The sequence below is a fragment of the Coffea arabica genome, chromosome 5e (assembly GCF_036785885.1).
Source record: "Coffea arabica cultivar ET-39 chromosome 5e, Coffea Arabica ET-39 HiFi, whole genome shotgun sequence".
NCBI classification, from domain to species: domain Eukaryota; kingdom Viridiplantae; phylum Streptophyta; class Magnoliopsida; order Gentianales; family Rubiaceae; genus Coffea; species Coffea arabica.
Genome location: NC_092318.1, coordinates 41,792,891 through 41,816,131, shown reverse-complemented (window position 1 = coordinate 41,816,131; position 23,241 = coordinate 41,792,891). Strand labels below are relative to the sequence as shown.

Genomic DNA, 23,241 nt, shown 5'->3' with positions numbered 1-23,241 from the left:
CCTTTCTTGAATTAGAGGAGGGAAAAATTTGGCGTTGAATTCCTTCATGAAGTTCACCCACGTCCTCGGCGTCTGTTCTTTTTCCCACTTTTGTCTTATTACATTCCACTAAGAACGGGCTACCATTTCCAACTGAAAGATAGCAAAAGTGACCTGTCTCTCCTCCGTATAGTGCAAAGCAGCGAATATGTCCACCATCTTCTCCAACCACCTCTCGGCCACATCTGGATCTGGCCCTCCAAGGAATTTTTGTGGGGAGAACTTCTGAAATCTTTCAAGAGCTCTATCCTCGCTCTTCACATGGTTACTAGGGTTTCCAGGCTGAGGCATAGGGTTTTGGCCCTAACGTTCTACCACATGGGCCAAGAGATCGGTCATACGTTGGATAGCCGCTGCTACATGAGCATTAGGATCAACCCCTAGTTCCGGATTTGGTTCAGACATTGGTTCCCGATTACCCTCTTCATTCAGGGGTTACCAAATTCAACGTCCACGACCTCGTCCACTTCGGGTACCCTCCATTGGATTTAACCAATCTAGGGTCGAAGCATGAATATAACATTAAAAATAAATGTAGGCATAAACGAGGAACAAAAGATACTCATGAATCAAAAACATATATACATATAACACAACCGTATCAAACAAGTCACACAATAACAGTCAGTCAAATACAAACAAAGAAAATTCCATGAGATGATGGGGTCATCACAAGTACTATTTACAAGCTAGACCAAAAATACAAAAGCAGCTAGCTAAGAGTTTTTCCCCTTAACTACTCCTCCCATGGAATCAAAACGCAGCTCGAAGGAGCTCTAACCTAGTTCCCTACTGAGCCCACAGACTCTCCCCCATCACTAGAACTAGGCGTGTCCCCTTCTCCAGGTGCTCCGTTACATGGAGCCTCCACTTGTACGTTCGCGCCAACCACTCCCTGGATTAGCGCCTCGCACTCGTTAATGATGCCCCCAGACCGGTCTCGAACCTCCCTGACCACGTTCGTAAGACGGTCGTTGACTACTTGTAACTGCTCTCTAAGAGCATTCGTTCATTCTTGCTCCATGGCTATGTTCCCCTGGAACTCCCCAATCCGATCCGCTTGCATCCTCATGATGCCCCTCAATTTAAGCATCTCAGTGTGATTCCTGGCGGCGGCACGTCTAAGCCTCCTTCTTTCGTCTAGTACCGCCACGACCACATGGTCGATATAAGAATAGTTCTGACAATGGCTACAACGTCGAGTCCTACTAGTAGTATACCAAAGCCGGATCGGACCTCCAACCCTCTCTTGGTAATCAATGACGCGAAAGCGTCTCCAAGGCGGCTCACCTCCGCCCCCCTTATTAGCTCCAGCCATAACCTACAAGGATAGCAAAGGTTCACATCTTAGACAAGTTAATCACACTTAACGGCGCCCTAATACAATCCCCACAAGTCCTAAGAAACAAAATTCTAACTCGCCCAAGTCATTTCTAACCTAGGCTCTGATACCAACTGTAACAACCCCACCTTCCCCTAAGGCGTATCAAAGGGGTTAGCGGACTGCCTGCCCAACTCTCGCCAGGACTACTAAGACAGACATACGCAAGCTAAAACGTTTTGAAATATATTACAGCGCTTAAACGATTCGACGACCGCGAATAACGAAAACGAAAAAATGAAACTGAAAGTGAACAGTGATTGCCATGTCACAATCCAGCCCGATTCCTGGCCGGATTGGAGGCAGTAGCTGAATCCAAACGGATTCAAAATCCCCTGTCAATCCGGCCAGCTATCCGGCCAAGAACTGGCTAGATTTGCGGCCGGATTCTCCTGCAGAAATTCCTGCCAGAATTTTTTTTCCTTATTCGTTCAAATTCCGAACTTGTCCAAATCCCAAACGAGTACAAGTAACTTTATATAACTCTAGAGAATGAACATTTCCAAATCAAATATAACACATGAACATGATTATTCACTTTTATATACACACGTTTATAAATTTACAAATCAAAAGGGATCATTGAATTAAGATACATTTAGGATTTTTCAACTACCGAGGAGCTATACAAAAGAATATCTATACTAGCTCAACTCATTCTTCAAAACACCATATTTCCAAAAGATTATACCATGTAAGGAAAACAAAGTTAACAGAGTGAGTTTTCGCCCAATAAGGTACCATCACTCAAGTATTCAAGAATCACAAAAATACAATGATACTCAATCCAAATACATTCATCAAGTGAGTAGAAACGAACACCATACATCAACAGGGAGTAAAAGGATACGGACGGCTCTCAAGAGCCCTTTTCCTTTTTTGCCGTACTTGATCCCACTTCGTTGACTCTCCGTCAACGCTTAAAAAGTGACCATGACCGTAGACTCCACTTTACTCCGATTTTCGTCCACCACACATACCCCTTACCGGGCCCGAACACCAAACAAAACAGAGATGGTAATACTCGAGTATACCGGAATCAAGAGTCTCAATACCCAAAGATTCCCAGGAACAGTCCCCATGGCTTGTCAATTTTCCTCGACCAAGCCTTGCCGACCCTATTCAAATGACTACCTATGAGGTTGAGCTCAGATTTAACAGTAAATGTCGTTGGATACACGTCGAAACGACACCAGTTCAAGTACAACCAAGAAAATTTTCAAATGATACAGTAAACAGTCCAATAAGCAATAGAGAACGAGAGTGATGAAGTACACCCTCGTCTCATCTAGCATAACAGTAATCACAAGCATTCCAGTCACATATTTCAAGTACGAATAAAGCCATGAAATAACAATCATGTGAGTGGTACACTCACCAATTCAAAGAAAGTGAACTTTAAATGTTTCTTCCTGAGATACGCCTTGAGTCACTGGAACGTCCTACGAACAATCAGGAAAATAATTGAGACTCGATTACGAGTCAATTACTCATTCAATAAACTATAAATGCAAGGTCAAATAGAACTCGGGAGTGAAAATAAGGGACAATTGGTGCCAACGGTATGAACAACCCCAACACTTTTCATCTCTACTCACAATCATCCCAACTCAAAGGAATCACATGGACTTAAAATTTGGACAACATTTCCTTTAGATTATCTTTACTTTTCCACCTTTCAATCAAACCCCAACCTCAACTCAAATCACCCACAATTTCACACACACCATATAAGTTTTATACCACACCTAATTAGGGTCACAATACCCTTCAATCTTAACCAATTAAAAGCTCAAAAGCCAACCATAAAAAAGCCCCAAATTCCGAAACCCTAAACTAAAATTTAGCTACACAAGCTAAAATTTTCCCTAGGAAATCACATCTAGCATATACAAGGTTCATTTCACACACAACAAAGCTATCAATCCATGGCATATCCTTAAGCATTAAATAAGGACAGAAATTCCACCAAAAATCTGAAAGTTACCATAACTCTACCTTAAAACATGAACTTTCTCATAAAACTACCTATTTAACAACTCTAATCCACTAATGAACTATTAATTTAAGTAAAGAGAAAGTTCTTGACAAGATTACCTTAAAACCCCAAGAAAAATTGGTAGCTTAGTGCTTCCCTTTCCAAAACAACTCCACCAACCTCTTTAATCCTTCCTAGCAAGGAGTTTTTACGGAGTGATTTGAGATGTTAATGGTTGGAACTCAAGATTTGGGCTTGGATTTGAAGAAACAAGATGGAGTTTTCCTCTCTTTTTCTCTCCTCAATGGTCGGCCAAGGTGAAGAAAATGAAGATGATTTTTAGGTCAAATTTGAGATTTAGTAAAGTTGGAAGAAAGTGGTCAAAGTCTAACATCCAATCATGTTGCGACACCTAGCACCTTTAATGTTTAATCTCATCCTCTTGTCTCCCAACACTAATTAATCTAGCCAACCTCCAATTATCTCCTAGCACTGTATATAGTAATATTCCTTTACACAAAACTCCATCTAATCATCAAAATTTATCGCACTTTACGCACTAGCGGATCCCACGTCTCATAAGTACCACTAATGTCACCTAAACTAACTTGTACTAGAAAAATGATTTAAAACCTATACTCACCTATAAAAATATCTAAGAAATCAGTCTAATAAATAAAAATATAGAAAATATGTGCAAAGAATTAAAATAATGACTAGAAAATTAGAAACTTTTCGGGTTCTCACACCATTGGTACTTCAAGTTTCACTAATTGATTCAAAAAAGTTTGGCTATGAGAAGGTTTAACTTAAAAATCAAACACTGATGTTTCCTAGAGGCCTAAGGATTGTGATCTATAGAGTTCCTTTTGAAAGCATAGCGAACTGGGATTCAACATAATGTAAATTGGTTTCGATTCAAGCTACTCGAAGTCAATTCCATTTCGACTCGATAAAAGATCATTTAGTTTTGGCTCGACAAATCCAAGCCAAACTTTCTCAAGATTAAAAACATGTTGGAATAAACAAGTTTCAACTCTAAAGAATTCAGCTTAATTAGGTTCCTTTGCACCCTCAGTGGGCATGTAGGGATAGTGTAAGATTTTCAGTCCGTAAATAGGTCTGATTGGGTGGTTGTTTATGGAAATGGAAAATATGCATAGAGTATTTTAATTTAAATGTGCATGCATCAGAAAAAAGTAGTTGTTTTGAAGTTTTCATAAAACAAAATTTTGAAATACATCACCATCCTAATCTCAAATTTAGACGGTTCCTGTGTTAGACTCAGTAATGATCTAACGCTTGTATTTAAGGAAGACAATGGGGGCGGGTGCCCGCGAGGGTAGAAATGGGGCGGGGCAGGGGTGAGGGGAAAAAATTTGGCCCCGCCTTAAAACGGGGAGAGGGGTGGGGCAGCATACACCCGTCCCATCCTTAGCCCCGTCCCCCGCATACAATGAAATATATATATATATAATACAATCCTAAATTTTTCAAAGTTGCACCCTTACTTACAACGCTGGTCAGGTGCCAACGATTGCACCGCCACAACAACTGAAAGAAATTTCTTGAACTATTGTTTCCAACGTCCCTCCCCCAAAACTAAGCTATCCAATTCCAACCTTTTTTGCTCCTAATCCTTTTTTTATTTCTATCGGTTCCCTTCCTTCACACTTTAACTTTCTCTTTAGTTTTTGTTTTTCCATTTTTTTTCTTTTCTCCTCACCCGAGCCCAACCTGCAGCTCGAATTTTGGCCATTCTATTCTTACAGTCCACAAATTGGCTCCCTACTATTCATCTGCTGCTAATCTCCATTGGGTTCATTCTAATTTTTCCAAAGTTGCTATTTTACTTACAATGCCTCTTCCTATCTTCCTAAAGTTGGTATAGAATCCATGGTTAGAGAATTCACAAATGGAAGAACAGAGGCAACAATAAGAGGCTATTTCACCTTCTTTTTCCAGATACTGACCTTCCAATAAAAGCCACTACAGATTTGGTTTTCACTAATATATGCACTTTGAAAGTGAGATTTGGATATTGTTGCTTTTTAAAAGAATGAAGTTTGTAAAACAGCAAGAAAGTGATGAGTTAACTACTAATTACTTATTTTTGTTCCAATTGTTTCACAACTTCTAGTATTGATCCATTGGCATGTGCGTTTTTCTGCTGCAAACAGTGGTTATGTTTAGGTAAAGACTGGAGTATGTATGGAGAGTATCTCCACTGAGTTTTCTTGCTAAGCCAGTGGTATCTGCACAAAAGTCTTCTCTTGAAATTCTAATATCTGGTTCCAATCTGGTAACCTCGGAGTTTTCATTTTGATTTGTATGTGTCTAAATAAGTGTATGAGGTTCTCTTCATTATATACATGCAGTCCACATGATTTAGTAGAGTAGTTGAAGAAAATATACTCACATGATCATGCATGTGTGAAATGCTCAATTCAAATTGGAAAGTAAAGTTAGTGTTTTCTTCTGAATTGATATTGTTCTAATAGTTTAAACCTATAAATGATTTGACAACTAAAGAGGGTATTAGAGAAGGTAGAGATCCCGAAACAGTATTTTCTATCATAAGTGATACACTTGTGGTATCTATGATTGACATGTGAGATTATAAGTGGGTGTGCAGTGGAAATATATCAAGGCTTTAAATCTTGAGCCTTCTTCCATATGTCATTGATTTCCTCCTGATGATTCTCTTGGTATATGAACAGGTAAGCCGAGTCACTAGATGGCGATTTTACATTAGTCTTTAACTAATTGCTTGAATTTGCTTCATTGAATTTTTCTATGCTAGTTATGCAATTATACGTACTAAAAAGAACAAATTTTTATCCAAATTTGTTGTATTATATGATTTATTTTAAAATTCATCAATGTGAGTAGTCCATTTATTGCGCTATTTGCTTTCTTGGCTTTGTAGAATTCTTATAACAATGAATCAATCCAAAAATCTAATTGCATCTAAATAAGGGGATAATTCACCAATTCCACAATCAATGAACGTTGAATCAATTGACTTGACAGATGCAGTAGAAGAAGATGAATATGAATATGAAATTGGAGGAAAAAGAAAATTAAAATTAAAAATTTGGGCACATTTTGATAGAGAGAAAGGTGAAGATGGCATTTTTTATGGTGTGTGCAAATATTGTAAAAAAAAAATACAAGACAGGTAACACTCATGGGATGAGTAGTTTGCATGATCATTACAAAAGGTGTGCTAAAAAGTCTAAACAAGCCAAAAAGTCTAAACAAGATATTAGGCAAATGTTACTCCGAAGTGGTAGTAAAAAGAATGATGGCAAACAATAATTGCACAATTATGTGTTCGATCAACAACAGTTACGCCATGAGCTTGCATCTGCAATTGTATTGCTGAGTATCCATTATCTATTGTAGATCATATAGCCTTTCGAAAATTTATTAAGAGTTTGCAGCCACGTTTTAAACTTGTTTCAAGAAATACAATTAAAGGGGATATTTTGAAGATCTATGAATTGCAAAGATTGAAGAATTGTAATATCTTGGAGTAGCTTGGAAGTAAGATGGCAATTACGACCAATATATGGACTTCCAACAACACAAAGACAGGCTTCATGGCTATCACTGCACATTATATTGATGATTCTTGGATCTTACAAAGTCAAGTTTTGAAGTATGTTTTCAAAAGTTAAAAACTTGAATTATGTTTATTGTTTGTTATACATGAGCAACTTATTTTTTTTCTTGTATTTAGGTTTATCTATGTTCCTGTTCCACATACCAAACAAGTGTTAAGTGATATGCTTCTTAGTTCATTGATGGATTGGAATATTGATCGTAAGATATCTACGATTATCTTAGATAACTGTTCCACCAATGATGATATGATTAATTGTTTGTTGGAAAAGTTGAATGTGAGTGATTTGTTGATAGATGGTCTAGTGCTTCAAATGCATTGTGCTACCCATATCTTAAATTTGATTGTCAAACATGGTTTAGAAATAATAGCGGCTGCTATTGAAAGAATTCATGATAGTGTGGTGTATTGGACTACTTCTGCTGCTAGAATTGAAAATTTTGAAGAAGCGGCTCGCCAATTTCGTATTGCTTCTACTAAAAAGTTGTGTTTGAATTGTAAAACCAGTTGGAATTCAACTTTCTAATGTTACAAACAGCTGCAATTTATAAAGACGTATTTCCACAGGTTAAAGTGCGTGAGAAACACTAAACTAGTTTGCCACATGATGATGATTGGGTAGTTTGTAATGCCATTTGTGAGAAGCTGAGATTATTCTACCAAGTCGCTGAAATGTTCTTTGTTACTCAATATCCTACATCAAATGAATTTTTTGCAAATGTTTGTGATATTAAGGTATCATTGGCTCAATAGATGAAAAGCCCAAATTGTTTAATTAGAGTAATGGCAGAAAAGATGATGGCAAAATACCAAAAATATTGAAAACATTGCAATGTGATATTTGGGATTGCTGCAGTTTTGGATCCTAGATACAAAATGAAGTTGATTGAGTATTATTTTCCTATCATTTATGGTGATGAATCATTCATGAAAATTGAAGCTATTCGTCAAAATTGTTATTCTTTGTTGCATGATTATCAATATCCATCTAGTTTAGGCGGAAATAAAGTTGATAGTGAATCCATGGCTTCACATAGTGAGCATGTTAGTGGGAGTCATGATAAGAATGAAGTTGAAACAGATCCTTTTGTTGATTCATAAGTTTGTGGCTTCTAACTCTAGTGATGTTACTTCTAAGTCGGAATTCGATTTTTATCTTGAGGAAAATGTGTTACAAAGAGTTCCGACTTTTGACATATTTGGTTGGTGGAAAACACATGGCGTTAAATACCCCACTTTACAAAAAATGGCTAAGGATATTCTAGTTGTACCCGTCTCAAGTGTGGCATCTGAATCTGCATTTAGTACTTGTGGAAGAATAATTAGTCCTCATCGATGTAAACTTCACCCCATACCTTGGAAGCATTGACGTGTACTCAAACTGGGCTCTAGAATGAAATAAATGGTATACAAAAGAATTAACTTTTACTTTTAAATTTATACAATTTTTTTTTTGCATTTCTTTATTTAATAAATCTATGGCTATTTCTTTTTAATTTTGGTGTAGCTACTTGCTCTACTTCGGAAGGGATATCATGTAATATATTGTTTGATGAAGAAGATGATATTGATTATGTTACTGAATAGGTATTAAAGAAATTTGATTCATCTAAATTGATTTTCTCCAATTGTTTGTTATACACTATAGTCTGGTGACAAGTTTCTTCTTTTATTTTAGCATCAAATGTTAGGGTTGCTTTTATCAAGTGAGTTATCACATCTCGAGATTGATGAAGAGCAAATGTTCTAAAATTGTTGAGTTATGTTAATGAAGAGAAAAACTGGACTTATTGTTGAGTGTTTTTAGTTTGTTGAATTTGAGAAATTAACTTGACTGAGTTTATTGAAAATGAAAATGTAACTTGACTTGTTGTACTTTATTTCCATCTTGACAACTTTTTAATCTTTTTTAATGTTGATTACGATTATATTATTGTAAGTGAATATTTATGATAAGTTAATTTCTTCCCTCACAGGGGAAACGGGACGGAGGCGGGATACGGGTAAGGGGTGGGGGATGGGGGGAGTTATTTGACAACGAAGCGAGGGACGGGGGGCGGGAAAAGGATCCCCCACCTCAAATCCGTTCCATTGCCACCCCTACTTGAATTTGTCGCCTGGGGCTACAGGTCTCAATCGAATATAGGTTATTGGCTCTGTTTTGATTTCACTATTTTTCAAAAATTAATATGTCAAATACAATGGTCCAATAATACATAAATAAAAATAATTCTAAAAACATCAATTCATACAGAAAAACCTTACGTATAGAAAACAAAAATTCCACCACACAACCATCCACCGCCGCCACCCATCAACCTCAAAATTTTTCTTCTTTAGAGCCCTCGGCGCTTGAGAGAACCCCTCCAGGGGGTGGGATTTCATTTCTTATATTTTCCTTTCCTTTTCTTTTCTAAGCCTTATGAATGATTTCTTGAATTTTACTATAATTTGACCAAAAATTATTTACTTGCGTTGCAAACACACACTTTTAATACACCTTTTAATCTCACGTGCGCTGCATCACAATTTTTATCTGACAGCCATTGACCATCGCAGCCACCCTTTCCCACTAACAACATTTGGATTATATTACAAGGTCTGATTTATTTTTTGCATTGATCTCGAATCAGCTTTTTTCTTTCTGAAACATCCACTCAAAATGCCGTAATTGGCCTTGAGCAGCGATAGCTCCACCAACTCCTCTTCAATTTTTGCTCCAAACTTCACAGGCTTTGCACAAAAGATTACCAAGACTCGACCCCAAAAATAACACGAAAAAAAAACCAATTAAAGCCAAAAATTGCGAAACCTAGTCTCAAATACATGCACGCCCAGATAGGAAATCATTGCTGCTTGCACAACCAGATCTGAATTTGGTCGCCGCCCTCTGGTTGCGATCGGTCATGGCGGGAGAGAGGAGGAGGCAGGGTGCCCATGGGGGAAAGGGAAGGGAGAAGAGGGGAGGAGGGACGAGGAGGAAGAAGGGTAAGGAAGGAAGAGGGAGAAGAAAAGAGGGGGAGAGAGAGAAGAAAGGAGGGAAGAAGAGGAAAGGGATAGTGGCGATTGTGGATGGCGGTGATGAGTAATGATTCTGTTTGGATTGCCATTTTCTGTAATTCGTAATCACATTTTACTATTATCTTTTTCACTCACATACACCAAATCACTATAGTAATTTTTTCATGAAAAATGACAAAAAATGCAATCCAAACTTTTAAAATATATCTCAAAAACACTCAAATACATCCACATACAAGTTTTTAACTCTGTTTTTCATCTAAAATACTTGAAAAACGCCCCAAAAAATAACTGATTCACACGGAATAATCCATAAAAATAACCAAATATACGCTGATTAAAGACCATTTAAAACTATCTGGATTCGTCATCGAAAGGCAATATGTAAATTCACGAACGTTAAACGTTTATTACATAAACAAAATATGGAGCAACTTCCATAGAATATTCCGCGGTTACAGGATTCCGTGTGGAGTTTATTTTGCTAATGCAGAATCCAACCCGGCCAGCAAAACAGTGTCTCTTCTTCTTTGGTGTCCAGTAGTGCACACCAGAATTCGAACTATGCAAATGGATCATGATAAGTTGCAACTAAAATCAAGCTGCTCTTTCTTCTTGCAGTTGCACCAAAGACCTCGGTCATGTCTGGCGTTTCAGGACTTACAGTTCCATTGGGAAGTGACCAGTCAAAATGGTAGAGCAGCTTAGCAAGAAGAAGCTCAACACCTGCCGAACCAAATGATACTCCTGGGCAAATCCTTCTTCCGCCGCCAAATGGGATATACTCGAAATTCATCCCTATTGAGTCACTGCCACTGTCAAGAAATCTCTCTGGTTTAAACTTTTCGGGGTTAGGCCAAACTTCAGGATGCCGATGAATTGCCCAGGCATTTATCATGACTTTAGTTTTGACGGGAATATCGTAACCACCAATCTTACATGGCTCCCTGCCTTCTCTTGGAAGTATCAGTGGAAGAGGAGGGTGCAGCCTCAGAGTCTCTTTGATCACTGCTTTTAGGTAATTCAATTCCTTCAATTCTGTCTCTTGTACTGTTTCCTTCCCCTTGAGGACCTGTCTCAGCTCAGCTTGCACCTTTTCCATCGCACCTGGGTTTCTAATCAGCTCTGCCATTGCGTAGTCTATTGTGGCTGCAGAAGTTTCAGTCCCAGCCGCAAAAATGTCCTGTATTACAGTACGAGAGAAAATGGTTACTTAAAAATATGATGAAACGGGAAATTTACTTGAGGTGTCTGTGATATGTTATATACTTACCCAAATAACAGCTTTGACGCTGTCTGTTGAAATAGGAATATTGAAGTCACCACTTTCCTTGAGTCTTAATAGGACATCAACTAAATCTTCCACTTCTAATTGAGAACCAACGGGGGTTGATTGATTTGCTCGCTTCTGTTTGCGCTCACTGATTATGGTTTCAAGCATCTGGTCAATCTCGTTATGCAGCTTTATCAGTTTTGGCTTCAAACCACTCAGGGAATGAAGGAATTTTAGCGAAGGAAACAAATCAGCTATATCAAAACCTCCGCTTGCTGAAATTGCCCCATTTATCAGCGTTATCAGACGATCTTGGTGCGCGAAGCTCTTTCCAAAAGCTGCTCTGCAGACTATGTCATTCGTAAAAGTGAAGGCTTTGTCAGTAATATTGACTGGTGAGTTTGAAGACTTGATGGATCTAATCACCTTCGAGGCCTCATCCTCCCGGAGAGTGCCAAAAGACCGCACGCTCTTGGGACTGAGGAGTTCTAGGAGACAGATTTTTCGCATCTGTTTCCAGTAATCACCGTAAGGAGAAAAGGCGATATCCAAGTTATCGTAACCAAGTATCTTAGAAGCTAGAAATTCTGGTCGGTCTGCAAAGATAATGTCATGAACTTTCAGCACTTCTTTTGCTTCCTGTGGTGCTGATATGACCACTGTAGATATTTCTCCCATCTGCAGATGCATGATGGGTCCAAATTTTTCAGCCAAGTCTCTTAGAGCATGGTGTGGCAAAGAACCAGCTAGATGGTGCATACTTCCAATCAGAGGTAGCTTCCATGGCCCTGGGAGTTTTCTGGGACTATCAGTCCTCTCGGAACTTTTGATGAATAGCCCAGTCAACTTCCATAGAACAAAAAAGCAGAGGACGCTCACAAGAAGAGCAGGAAAAGTTATCTCCATTTCCAAAAGAGAGGACAGAGGAAATGTAGAGCTACCTCCTCACCTGTTCCAAACTTTATAATTGCAAGCTTGGTATCAATTTTGTGTTTACTTCTTAATTTTTGGACTTTCTGTCAAGTAAAGATGCTTTTCTAAACACAGATTGATTCTCAGATCGTTGTCTTTTTCTTCTGTTTCTCGCACAATAATTTAAGGCACCTACGCTGTCATCGATACCCTCGGAAAATGAGCGGGTGTTTAGTGTGAGTCGCACAATAATTTAAGGGATAATTTCAGAAACCTTCCTTGAGGTTTTTGACAATTTCATTTAGTTCTCTCAAGATTTTAAATATATATATACCTCCCTTATTATTTAAAAATACTATTCTTAAATATTTTAATAAAATTCTCTTGTTTGGTATGTTTATATTTAGAATGACTTTTAAAATTATTTTTTCACTGTCTTCCCTTCTTATTCCTTTTTTTTTAAATTTTTTGCTAATAAAATTGTAGAGTTACCACTATTACTTCTAGTTTTTATTGTAACCAAATGTCGAACTAATAATTTCTTTTATGAATTAACTTCTATATAATCCAATGTTTTTGCTGAATTTTGTTTTCTATTTTTTGGTATTAAAATTAACAATAAATCAAAAAGAAATTATCGAAAACCACTACTAAATTCTGATAATCTTACTACTTGAAAAATTCATAAACTCTAAATGAATTATTTCAATATTTTATTTTCTATCTTATAAATCTAAATCCATAATAAAATACCGTCAAAAGTATCCTATCATAGTAGTAAAATTATTATTATAGTTGTTTATTAAATAGTAAGTGTAAACAAGCAAAATTTGGCACATTTTCCTTATAATTATATTTTATAATCTTATAATTATATTGAAAATAAATGAAAACTCATTACACAAGGGTATTTTTGGGTATTCATTTAAAATTTTGACCAAGTCAATATTATTTTAAGGTTTTATTACTAAAACTATCAAATCAAGGAAGATAGGTATAATTTTTCAAATTTTAGAAGAGGTGAATGAAATTGTTAAAAGCCTCAGGGAAGGTTTCTGAAATTATCCCTAATGTAAGGCACCACCTGTTTCTCGCACAAAGGTCCTTGTTTAACTTTCAAAAGTTATACTATAAAAAAATAGATAGCGTGTTTGGAATTATGATGCTTTTGTTAAACTGATAGAAGCACTTTCAAAAGTGATTCTTTAAAACATACTTTTGAGCTGTAAACACACACTAAAAGGATTTAATTATGATTACAATCACAGTTTTGAGCTATAGTTTAGCTCAACGTGTCACCGTTAATTTTTTCGTTAAAACTAATTATTAATAGTAAAAAGTTAAAATTAAACTGATAAATTGATAAATTTTTCCTTTTACTTCTTTTTTTTCCTTCAAACATAAAAAAGGAAATTGAAATAAAAAATAGATAAATTAGAAGTTGAAAATACCATTAAAGATTTGCTTTAAAAAACTATAATGATATTTGTAGTAAAAAAAGATTTGATATTTTTTGTTTATTATTTATTTATTTTGTATTTCCCTTTCATCTTTTTTGCTTGTTCTTTATTTATTTTTTATTTCTCTTCCATCTCTTTTGTAGGAGTATTTAAAAAAAATTAAGATTTTATAGGTCAAAATATAGGTTTTCAAAATCATTTCTTTTCTTTAAAGAGAGAGAGAAAGAGACATATACAGATAGATAGAAAAGGGAAAAAGAAAAAAGGAAAAAATAATGCAAGGATGAATTTATTAATTTATTAATTTGACTTTGACTTTTTATTAACGAAAATACTAAAGATGACACTTTAATCTAAATCATGAAAGGATTATATATAGATTTTTATATTCTTTAATGATTAATATTTTCAAACATATTTCATTGGATAAAGATGGAATACCTGTCCTAATCAAAATTAAAATTATTGTAAAGGGGTGGTTGTGAAATATTGGTAAAGAATTTTTGTACCCCATGCCAGTTTGGTTGTCATTTTTTTTTTTTGTCATTATTGACTTATTTACTCTACTCCTACTCCTACTCCTAATGTAGTGGAAGGTTCAACTGAGCCTACAGAAAATCACATAATGTGGCAAGTAATAAAAGATAAGGTTTAAACCCTTGATTTTTCATCCATTAAGACTTAAAATTTTTTGGTGGTGCCCAATTAGTTGTTTGGTTGTCAAATAAGAATTTTTGTATCCCATGACAGTTTCGGAAGGGGCCGCCAGGGCCGCCATGAATCGTTCTTGTCATCGGCATTATGCCTTTTTTTTTTTTTTTTTTGTGCTTATCAGCTTTAAACTTCAAACCAGCTTTAAACTTCAAACCACACCTAACCGTTTCCTGCTTTCTTTTCCTCTGCTTCGTTTTTCTCTGTAACAAAACAGTGGCAAAGAGTTTAGCTTAGGGCTGCAAACGAGCCGAATCGAGTCGAACTTTGAGCTAATCGAGCCGAGTCTCGACTGAATTTTACCAAGCTCGAGCTCGACGAGCCGGTAATTTTCAAACTCGAGCTCGACTTGAATCAAGTCGAGTCGAGCTCGAAAAAAATAAAAATAATTATTTTATTTTTAAAAAAATAAATAAAATAATATTTTTTTAATAAATAATAAAATATTAAGGATATATACGTAATTTTACTGTGAAAATAAAAAATAAAAAAAATATATATATAATATACGTATTTTTATTATTAAATAAAAAAATATATATATATATACTCAAACTAGCGAGCCGGCTCGCAAGCTAACGAGCTTAATATTCTGAACTCGAGTTTGACTCGAGCCGGCTCGAACTCGACTCGAGCTTGACTCGAACCGCTCGCGAGCGGCTCGATTCGTTTGCAGCCCTAGTTTAGCTATAACATCCTACCAAATTCTCTGCGTGCTTTTACTTGCGAGCTTGGCACCATCAAAAACAGCGTTCACAGATTTTTTTTTTTTGGTCACGACAACTATAACAATTTTATAACATAATTTATCCTATTTTACAGGGAGAGAAAACCTAAAAAGACTGTACAAGAGGTTAGTATGTATGCAGATCTAACTAGATCAAAGAAGTGTTTTGAAACTTCCTTTGAATTTTTTTCTACATATGTGATTCAAACCTCCTATCTATAATTTAAAGAGGCACTTAGGTTGTATTTAAATTGTAATTTTTTAAAATTTTTATAGAAAATATATTATAATAATTTAATATATATAAAATATAAATATATTTACAAAAAATATAAAAAATTTTTTGATAAAAATTTTCTTTTCAAATAACATTTAATCTCTCTGTGGTGTCCACTGAACCAAAGCTGAATGGTTCAGTGTTCACGGATTTGACAGAGTCCGACCATGGATTTCAAAGTGGAGATGCTCAGTGTATTTTGCCCAGTTGCAGCCTACAGGTCTCCTAACATAAATAAAGGCTTTAGCCAATTTCAAAATGGGGTTGTCAGCCTAAAAACTTGACCCTGGGATCCATGCCATTCAGTCAAGTCTACCAATAATAAAAAAATGTATATGGTCTGCAATAAACATTATTTGGTTTCGTTCGATTTTCTTCTAATACAAACAAAGTGCAGCATCTATGAAGGGTCGCAGCCAGGAAAGATGCACCTTGACCCGTGGGGCACTGCACTCCACTACGTCTCCTAATAGAGTCACATCATGATGTGAAGGAAGGCAAAAACATGATTCACCGATGACTGTACCTCACTTTTTTTGAATTATGTCTTAATTTTTTCTTTCCCGTACTTTTGCAAGACTTAAATGTTATCACCCCACCTATTGATGTGCTTTAACTTTCAATGTAGACTTGACTATTACTTTAATACATCTTTATTTATTCAAAGAAACAAAAAAACATGATTCACGGACCTTGTTTTTCTACCGACGCTGTTTTGCTACTTGCCCCTTTCTAAGACATAGTATGAGTATCAATTTCAATGTGAAGGATTTTTTTTCCTTAAGGTAAAGGTAAGCGTTTTATTAGAGCAAGTTAGCTTGATATTCACTAAAATTTTAACCACTCAACTATTAATAGTATATTTTTATCTATTATATTATCAAAAATTATAAATTTTTATCATTTCATTTAATTTCATTGTCAATTTTGTCAAATCTAACTATTAGTCGTATATTTCATGAATCGTGTGAGTCCTTAGATCTAACAGAGTTCGGGATGAAATCAAATGAAATTGAGTAAACTTTATATGCACTGACAGTATATACACTATCACGGTTGGATGTATGACATATATGCAAAATTTGGGTTTCAAATTTAAATTCGAATTATGTGTCAAGCATTTAATGGTAAAAATATATACATTGTCAGTGTATAGAAGATTAATCTAATCGAATTATCCAAAATTTACACGTTCGATAGTTTAATGTGTAAAAACATACTATTAATAGTCAAATGGTCAAATCTTGATTGTTTAAAAAAGATCAGTGCATACCCAGGTAATTTGGGTTTTGTTTGGATTACATTTTTCTGAACTTTTTGTAGAAAAAATACTGTAATAATTTAATATATGTGAGATAAAAAAATAATTAAAAAATATGTCCATAAAAAATGTAACAATTTTCCTTTGAAAAATTGCAATTCATACACACCCTCATTTTATTATGAATACTAACACAAATTGGTGTGATGTCCGTCCTCTCAATAAATGAATGATTTCCGTGAACTTTGCAAATATTAAAATCAAGTAGTGACAAACCATTGGTAATGTTCAAGTTGAAAGTTTATAAAAGCAGAGAATATATTAATGAAACGAAGGACCCTACCGCCATTATTATGATGCAGCCATCTGGTACCCACCCAACTGTCGAGATCGATGCTAAAACTTGTCAAAAAAATGTATGCTGCAGGAAGCAGAACGTGGGCTAGACACGTGTGAGGAAAATTAAGAGAATAGTGGTAATGGAACTATGGAAGTCCCACGAGGATGAATGAAGGGGTTGAACCGTTGAAGTAAACGGTTTGGACCGGAGCCAAAAAAGAATAAAAAGTTGAAAGTAATGTGTAGATTAGTCCATGTACTCGTACAATCTATCGGAAATGGGGCAGGGACGGTTGCAGGTGCAACCGTCCCTGCACGGTTAACGGCCCAGATTCCCCCTCAAAAATTTGTGCGGTTGAAATAACAAGTTGTAACTCGATTTCCGTGTTGTGTGTGGGCCCACCACTATCTGTTGTGAAAATACATTCTGTGAAAAAAAAGTTACACGATGTACAAAGAAAGTTACGCGCAGTTGATAAAGAAAGTTACGCGCAATTGATAATGACAAAACTTGCCAGGAACGATTGCACCTGCAACCGTCCGTGCCCCGAGTCCCTATCGGTTAGCCCCTAAAAAAGAATGTACTCGAAAGAATCTATTACTTTAACGTTTCCTTTAGCCGACCTGCAGAGGACTGTAGAAAAATTTATTTGTTTGGATTTGTAGTCCTCTGCAAAATTTTTTTTTATGTTTTCTGTGAATTTATTTTACAATAAACTTTTTACCTCACATATATAAATCACTATAGTATATTTTTCTACAAAAATTTCTAAAAATAACAATTCAAATTAACAAGCTTTTCTAAGTTAAATTTACTATATTTACTACTTTAACATTTTGCTTAGTTGAATATGACAAATGGGATAAATACTCTGTAACACGTGTCATTTCTCAAGGATTTTGAATTATTTTATTTTTATTATTAATTTTAATCAATGTTATCTAATGGTTATTTGTTTGTTTAATTTACATGTTTAAATCCCTATATTTTAGGCAGGAACATTTTTTGTCATGTTACCTTATCGAATAACTTATCTTTATATACCATTTCTTTTAGGTAAAAGAAACTTAGTTTAACCAACTTATCAATAATTCTCTATAAGTAAAATATTTACTTTAACATTTTTCTTAGCTTCAAATGACAAATAGCATGTATTGTCATTTGTAAAATTTTTTTGTATATAGGATATTATAAAATTAAATAAATGTTTCGGTAAATCGATAAACATCAATGCGTGACCACCTTAAATTGTAAAAATTATAATTTTTTTCCCTCAATCCTATTATACAAGTAAAGAGTTTTACTTATTGTCTTGTTATAAACAGTTTGAGCAACGATATAATGCTTTTAAATTATACAAAATAATCACTTTCACTATTTGCAAATATATTATGTATATCTTATCTTTTCATGCAAAATTAGTATCTTTTCAAATTTATTACTTCCAACTCTACAAAAGTAATTAGTGTAGAAAATATTTATACATTTTAAGCATTGATATTTACATATATATATATATATATACCATTCACTAGTTCAAAACTTCTTGAAGCTTTCCTAAGTAATATTATAGAGTTTACAGTTATTTTGAATTCCTTTATAATTTAGTATAGAACATATAAGTTGTCTTTCCAAATTACAAAGAATTCTACAAAATCCGACAAAAGTTTCAATTATCTAACACAAGCATTACGATTTTAAAATTCAAAAAAATAAAAATCTATCAATTTCCTTTTTTTTTTACATTTTATTTTGACCACACTATATGCCCTTATCTTTACAAATTACAAAGAGTTCTACGAAATACAATCAAATATAAATTACTTTAAAATTCAACAAACAAACAATAATCACTAATTGCATGCAATTGTAAAGATAAGGGCCAATGCTACTACTATATATGAATGGGGTGAATAGCATTTCAGGTAAAATTAATGAATGGTGGTGAAGGCGATTTGTAAAGAATGTTACTTATTTCTTGATTTAGCTACTAAGGACATACATCCGGCGTCAAATTGGCGTGTACTTTTCACAATTCCTCGAGTGATATTGGCAAATTGAATATATGAAGATGAAGAAAATGCTTTTACATTTGTTTGTAATGGGTAGAGGTGGCTTTGATTGAATTGAATAATCAAGGTCTTGGTCTTAGGAGAAGAAAACTACTCACACTCTGGCCGTCTGGCGCGCTGCCAATTTTTTGTCCTATTTAATTTTGTTCAACATCTGCGGTGCGAATTAATTTGTTCCATGCCACGAAGTCTATCTCGAGATAAAGAACTTCACCTAACCCTTTCCTCGATCTCGACAGAAACTAATTTTATACTCTCTAAAATATCTCAAAGTTTAGCACCTTCAGGAGACGAAATAATTGCTTCAACTTCAAAATTAAAAATAATAGACCCGACAAATTCTAGGCAAGATAATCCTATTTAATTTTGTTCTACTCTACGGCGCCAGTTAATTTCTTCCGTTGTGCGTATTTGACAAAGCCAATTAATTTCTTACCACAAACTACAGCACTTTGCACGTGTTATTCCGTGTCGCTCCCTCCGGCACTCTCGGCCTCTGCCCACGATTGGCAGGTTACACATGAAGATGTAACCCATGGATTGTTTAAGATTGTAAATTCTTTCTAACGAGCTAACTTCTTTGTTGGACAAACTCCTCCGCTCAGTGTGTTTGGACGGCTAAGGCCTTGTTTGGATTTCTATTTTTTTTATATATATTTTTAAAAAATGTACTATAATAATTTTATATATGAGGTAAAAAAATGATTAAAAAATATTTTCAAAAGAAATATACAATTTTATTTTTTTTTTTGCAGAAAATCACAATCCAAACAAGGCCTAAATTTTTGCAAATAATATTTTACTTGTATCATAAATATATTTTTGAACTCATCTTTTTATATTTTTAGTCACTTTTTTATCTCACATATATCATATTACAAAAAGTGTTATAATAATTATATCAAATAATATTCAAATAATAATCCAAAATATATTTCTTTAGGGACCTGTTTGGATTTGACTTATGTGGAGAATTGAGTCAACTACCCACATATGGAGAATAAAATTGAGAAGGACGTGTAGATGTTGCATTAAGGTGTTTACCAGAGAGAGAGAGAGAGAGAGAGAGAGAGAGAGAGAGAGAGAGAGAGAGAGAGAGAGAGAGAGGACGATTAGATAAGGAGGTATTGAAAGAAAGTGCGAGTACTAGCTAGGGTTGCAAATGAATCGACCCACTCGCAAGCAACTCGAGTTTGAATTCAACTTGAAATCGGTCAACATCGAGTTGGAGTCGAGTTCTAACTGACCAAGTCGAAGTCGAAATCGAACTCAAGTTTAAAGATACTCAACTCGTTAGCTCGTGAGTCGAGTCCATTATATATATATTGTTTTTATTTTAATAGTAAAATTACATATATATCCCTAATTTTTTTATTTGTTTTTAAAATTATTATTTTATTTATTTTTTAAAAATAAAATAATTATTTTTTATTTTGTTAAGCTCAAACTCAAGTTCGAACTTTACATTAAGAGCTCGTCGAACTCGAGTTTGAGATTCATAAAACTAAGTTGAGTCTCGACTCAATTAAATCAAAATTTGACTCAACTCAACTCATTTGCACCCTTAGTAATCGGGTTTCGAATCCTCTGTTCCTTATTTGTACAGTTGTCACATGTCTCTAACCTTTTGTTAACTCAAACTCAAATAAACTGATAATAATCGGATTACAAGTTTACTCAAAATCAATTAAAACAGATAACTCAAAACTTTTTTTTATTTTCTTTTTAACAAAAAAAGAGTCTTGTTGATCATAAACATAGAAATCAACTAAAACTCTTCTTTAGTTTTTACCCCAAATCAACAAGACTCTTTTTTGTTAAAAAGAACATAAAAAAAGTTGTGAGTTATCTGTTTTAATTGATTTTGAGTAAACTTGTAAACCGATTATTATCGATTTATTTGAGTTTGGATTAACAAAAGGCTAGAAACACGTGGCAGCTGTACAAATAAGGAACAGAGGGGACAGAGACTACTTTAGGGACAGAGAATTCTGTGAGACCCCGAAATTTTATTTGTCTTTATAGTTCTTATTTGAACTTACTTGCCTTAGATTCTTGGTTGGATGTTAGCCAAGGGAGTGCATTTTGCTAAGAAAAGTTTCATAATCTTAAGTTGTTAGAAAATCTAGAAATTTTCGCAGGAGGCTCTGCGCAGCTTTGGAAAATTGGCTATAACTTCGTATAGGAAATTCGGAATTGAGTTCCGTTTGTTGCGTTTGAAACTAGACTCATAGAGCTTCCTATGGTATAAAATTTAGAGTTTGATTCCATCTCTATAAATTCTAGGAAATTGGCAAAGTTGACTGAAAATTCTGTCCTGCACAAGTTACAATAGGAATGTTGTAGTAGCTTATGGCTCAATTTGGACCAACTTATGAACTAAATCTCTTTGAGGTGTGTTCTAAAGATTATTAGTATTTGAAATCTAGTTTTTAACAAGCCAAGATGTATGAATTTTTTATCTTTATAACTCAAGTTATGATTTTTCTAAAGGAATGGCATAAGTTAGGGTTTTTTGTGCATACTAGGGTTTTGGTGCATGTTTTTGTGTGCATTTTGGTAGTGTGATTGTGAGGACTTGTAATGTGACGCCCCGAAAAGTATAAGTGTGAGAACCCGGAAATTTTCTACTTTTCTAGGGTTTATTTTTTAAACGCCCGCCTTTTCTACATTTTCTTGATTAGAAAAATTCCCCAGATAAAGTTTATGAGCAAAAATAGTTTTAAAATGATTTTTCTAGTATCGGTTAGTTTTTGAGAAATTAAAAGCGTATTTTGGACGTGGGACCCGCAAGTGCGGTAAATGCATTATATTTTTGACAACTTGTTGGAATTTTGTATTAAGTGATATTAGTTTACAATGTGTTAAGATATTTTTATTGGAGAGACAAAATGATAGAATTGCATTTAATGAGATGCCATGTGTCATTTTTCTATTGGGTGGATTTTATGATTTACTATTCATGGTTTTGACCTTTTGACTTATGGATTAAATATCTTCAAAATTCACAAAAAAACTTACCATTTTTCACCTCTTGATGGCCGAACCTCTCTAGCAAGAAGAAAGACAAAACTCTTCAACATCTTGGCAAATTCCTAGCTCAAATCATCCAAACTACTTGCTTAAATTAGTTTTTACTCCATAAAATTCCTTCCTTGGGTGCTAGGAAGTAGTTTAGTGAAGTTTGTTTGAAGACTTAAGGTGTCCAACATCTTTCTCTCTCTTGATTACTTGGTAAGTGGTATATGAACACCCTCCTATATCTAATGATGTTGAATTTATGCCTAATGGTGGCTTAAGTGAGGGATTATGTGTTTTATTTCTTGATTTGAAGTGAATTGGTTGAGTTTTTTATTTTTGAGGAATTTTCTGGTTTCATATGATCATGATGGTGTGGTTGTTTTTGATGGTTGGTAATAAGGGGCTATGGCTCTAGTAGGTGCATATGATAGGAAATTGCAACCAATTTTGGGTTTGGATTGAATTGAGAAATGTTAGGGTTTCAAAACCCCTAATTCTGTCCGATCTTGGATCATAGGGTTAGAGGCCGAATTGGACTTTGCTCAAAACATGAAAGTTGTAGGTATTGATGAGTTTGAAGTGTCTGCAAAATTTCAGATCATTTGGATTAGTGTAGAGTGAGATATGTCGTTTTTACTGTTGCTGTTCTGGGAGATCAGAATGTGCGAACTGCGATAGTAATCGTCTATTTTGACTAGAATTGCTTTGGATTTGGTTGTTGAGGTCTTCTGATGAAATGTATCTTGATGTACTAGCTACCATATGCCTTTGGAATCAATGTATTTGGACCTGTGTAGACTGAGTTGGACGCATTACAGCATTGTGTGATTTGGGAACCTGCAATTACGGTTCTGGTTTGGTATTCTGCATATTTGACCTAGTTTTTCTAGGATTTGGACTGAGTGGCCTTCTACATTGTTGTAGCCTTGTCTCTTAGCTTCGAAACGGTGGGTCTTGCATCTTCATCCGACCATCGTAGTGCTTTTGGCACCATTACCGCAAAAGGACGTCAAAACTGTTTTCTGGTTTTGAGCAATTGTGGTTAATTGCTATGTGATTGGGTTTGATTGTAGGATGGAAAGGATGAATTTATGGGGAAGTGCTGTCCGATTTTTAATAGTGTTGGTTACCTTAAGTTTC

General features: G+C 34.9%; 1 protein-coding gene across 1 annotated transcript; it reads right to left on the bottom strand.

Moving 5' to 3' along the window:
- Positions 1-10,410: 10,410 nt before the first annotated feature.
- Positions 10,411-12,385, bottom strand: LOC113743718 (premnaspirodiene oxygenase-like). Its single transcript, XM_027271795.2, has 2 exons — positions 11,321-12,385; positions 10,411-11,230 (listed from the first exon to the last, which is right to left on the bottom strand). Exons 1-2 carry the CDS (start codon positions 12,224-12,226, stop codon positions 10,610-10,612), a joined length of 1,527 nt encoding a protein of 508 aa, XP_027127596.1. The 5' UTR covers positions 12,227-12,385; the 3' UTR covers positions 10,411-10,609.
- Between the last annotated feature and the right edge of the window lie 10,856 nt (positions 12,386-23,241).

Coding starts and splice junctions, on each gene's coding strand:
- LOC113743718 (XM_027271795.2), bottom strand. CDS start 12,226: ATGGAGATAACTTTTCCTGCTCTTCTTGTGAGCGTCCTCTGCTTTTTT. Junction 11,231..11,320: donor GCGTCAAAGCTGTTATTTGG/GTAAGTATATAA, acceptor ACTGTAATACAG/GACATTTTTGCGGCTGGGAC.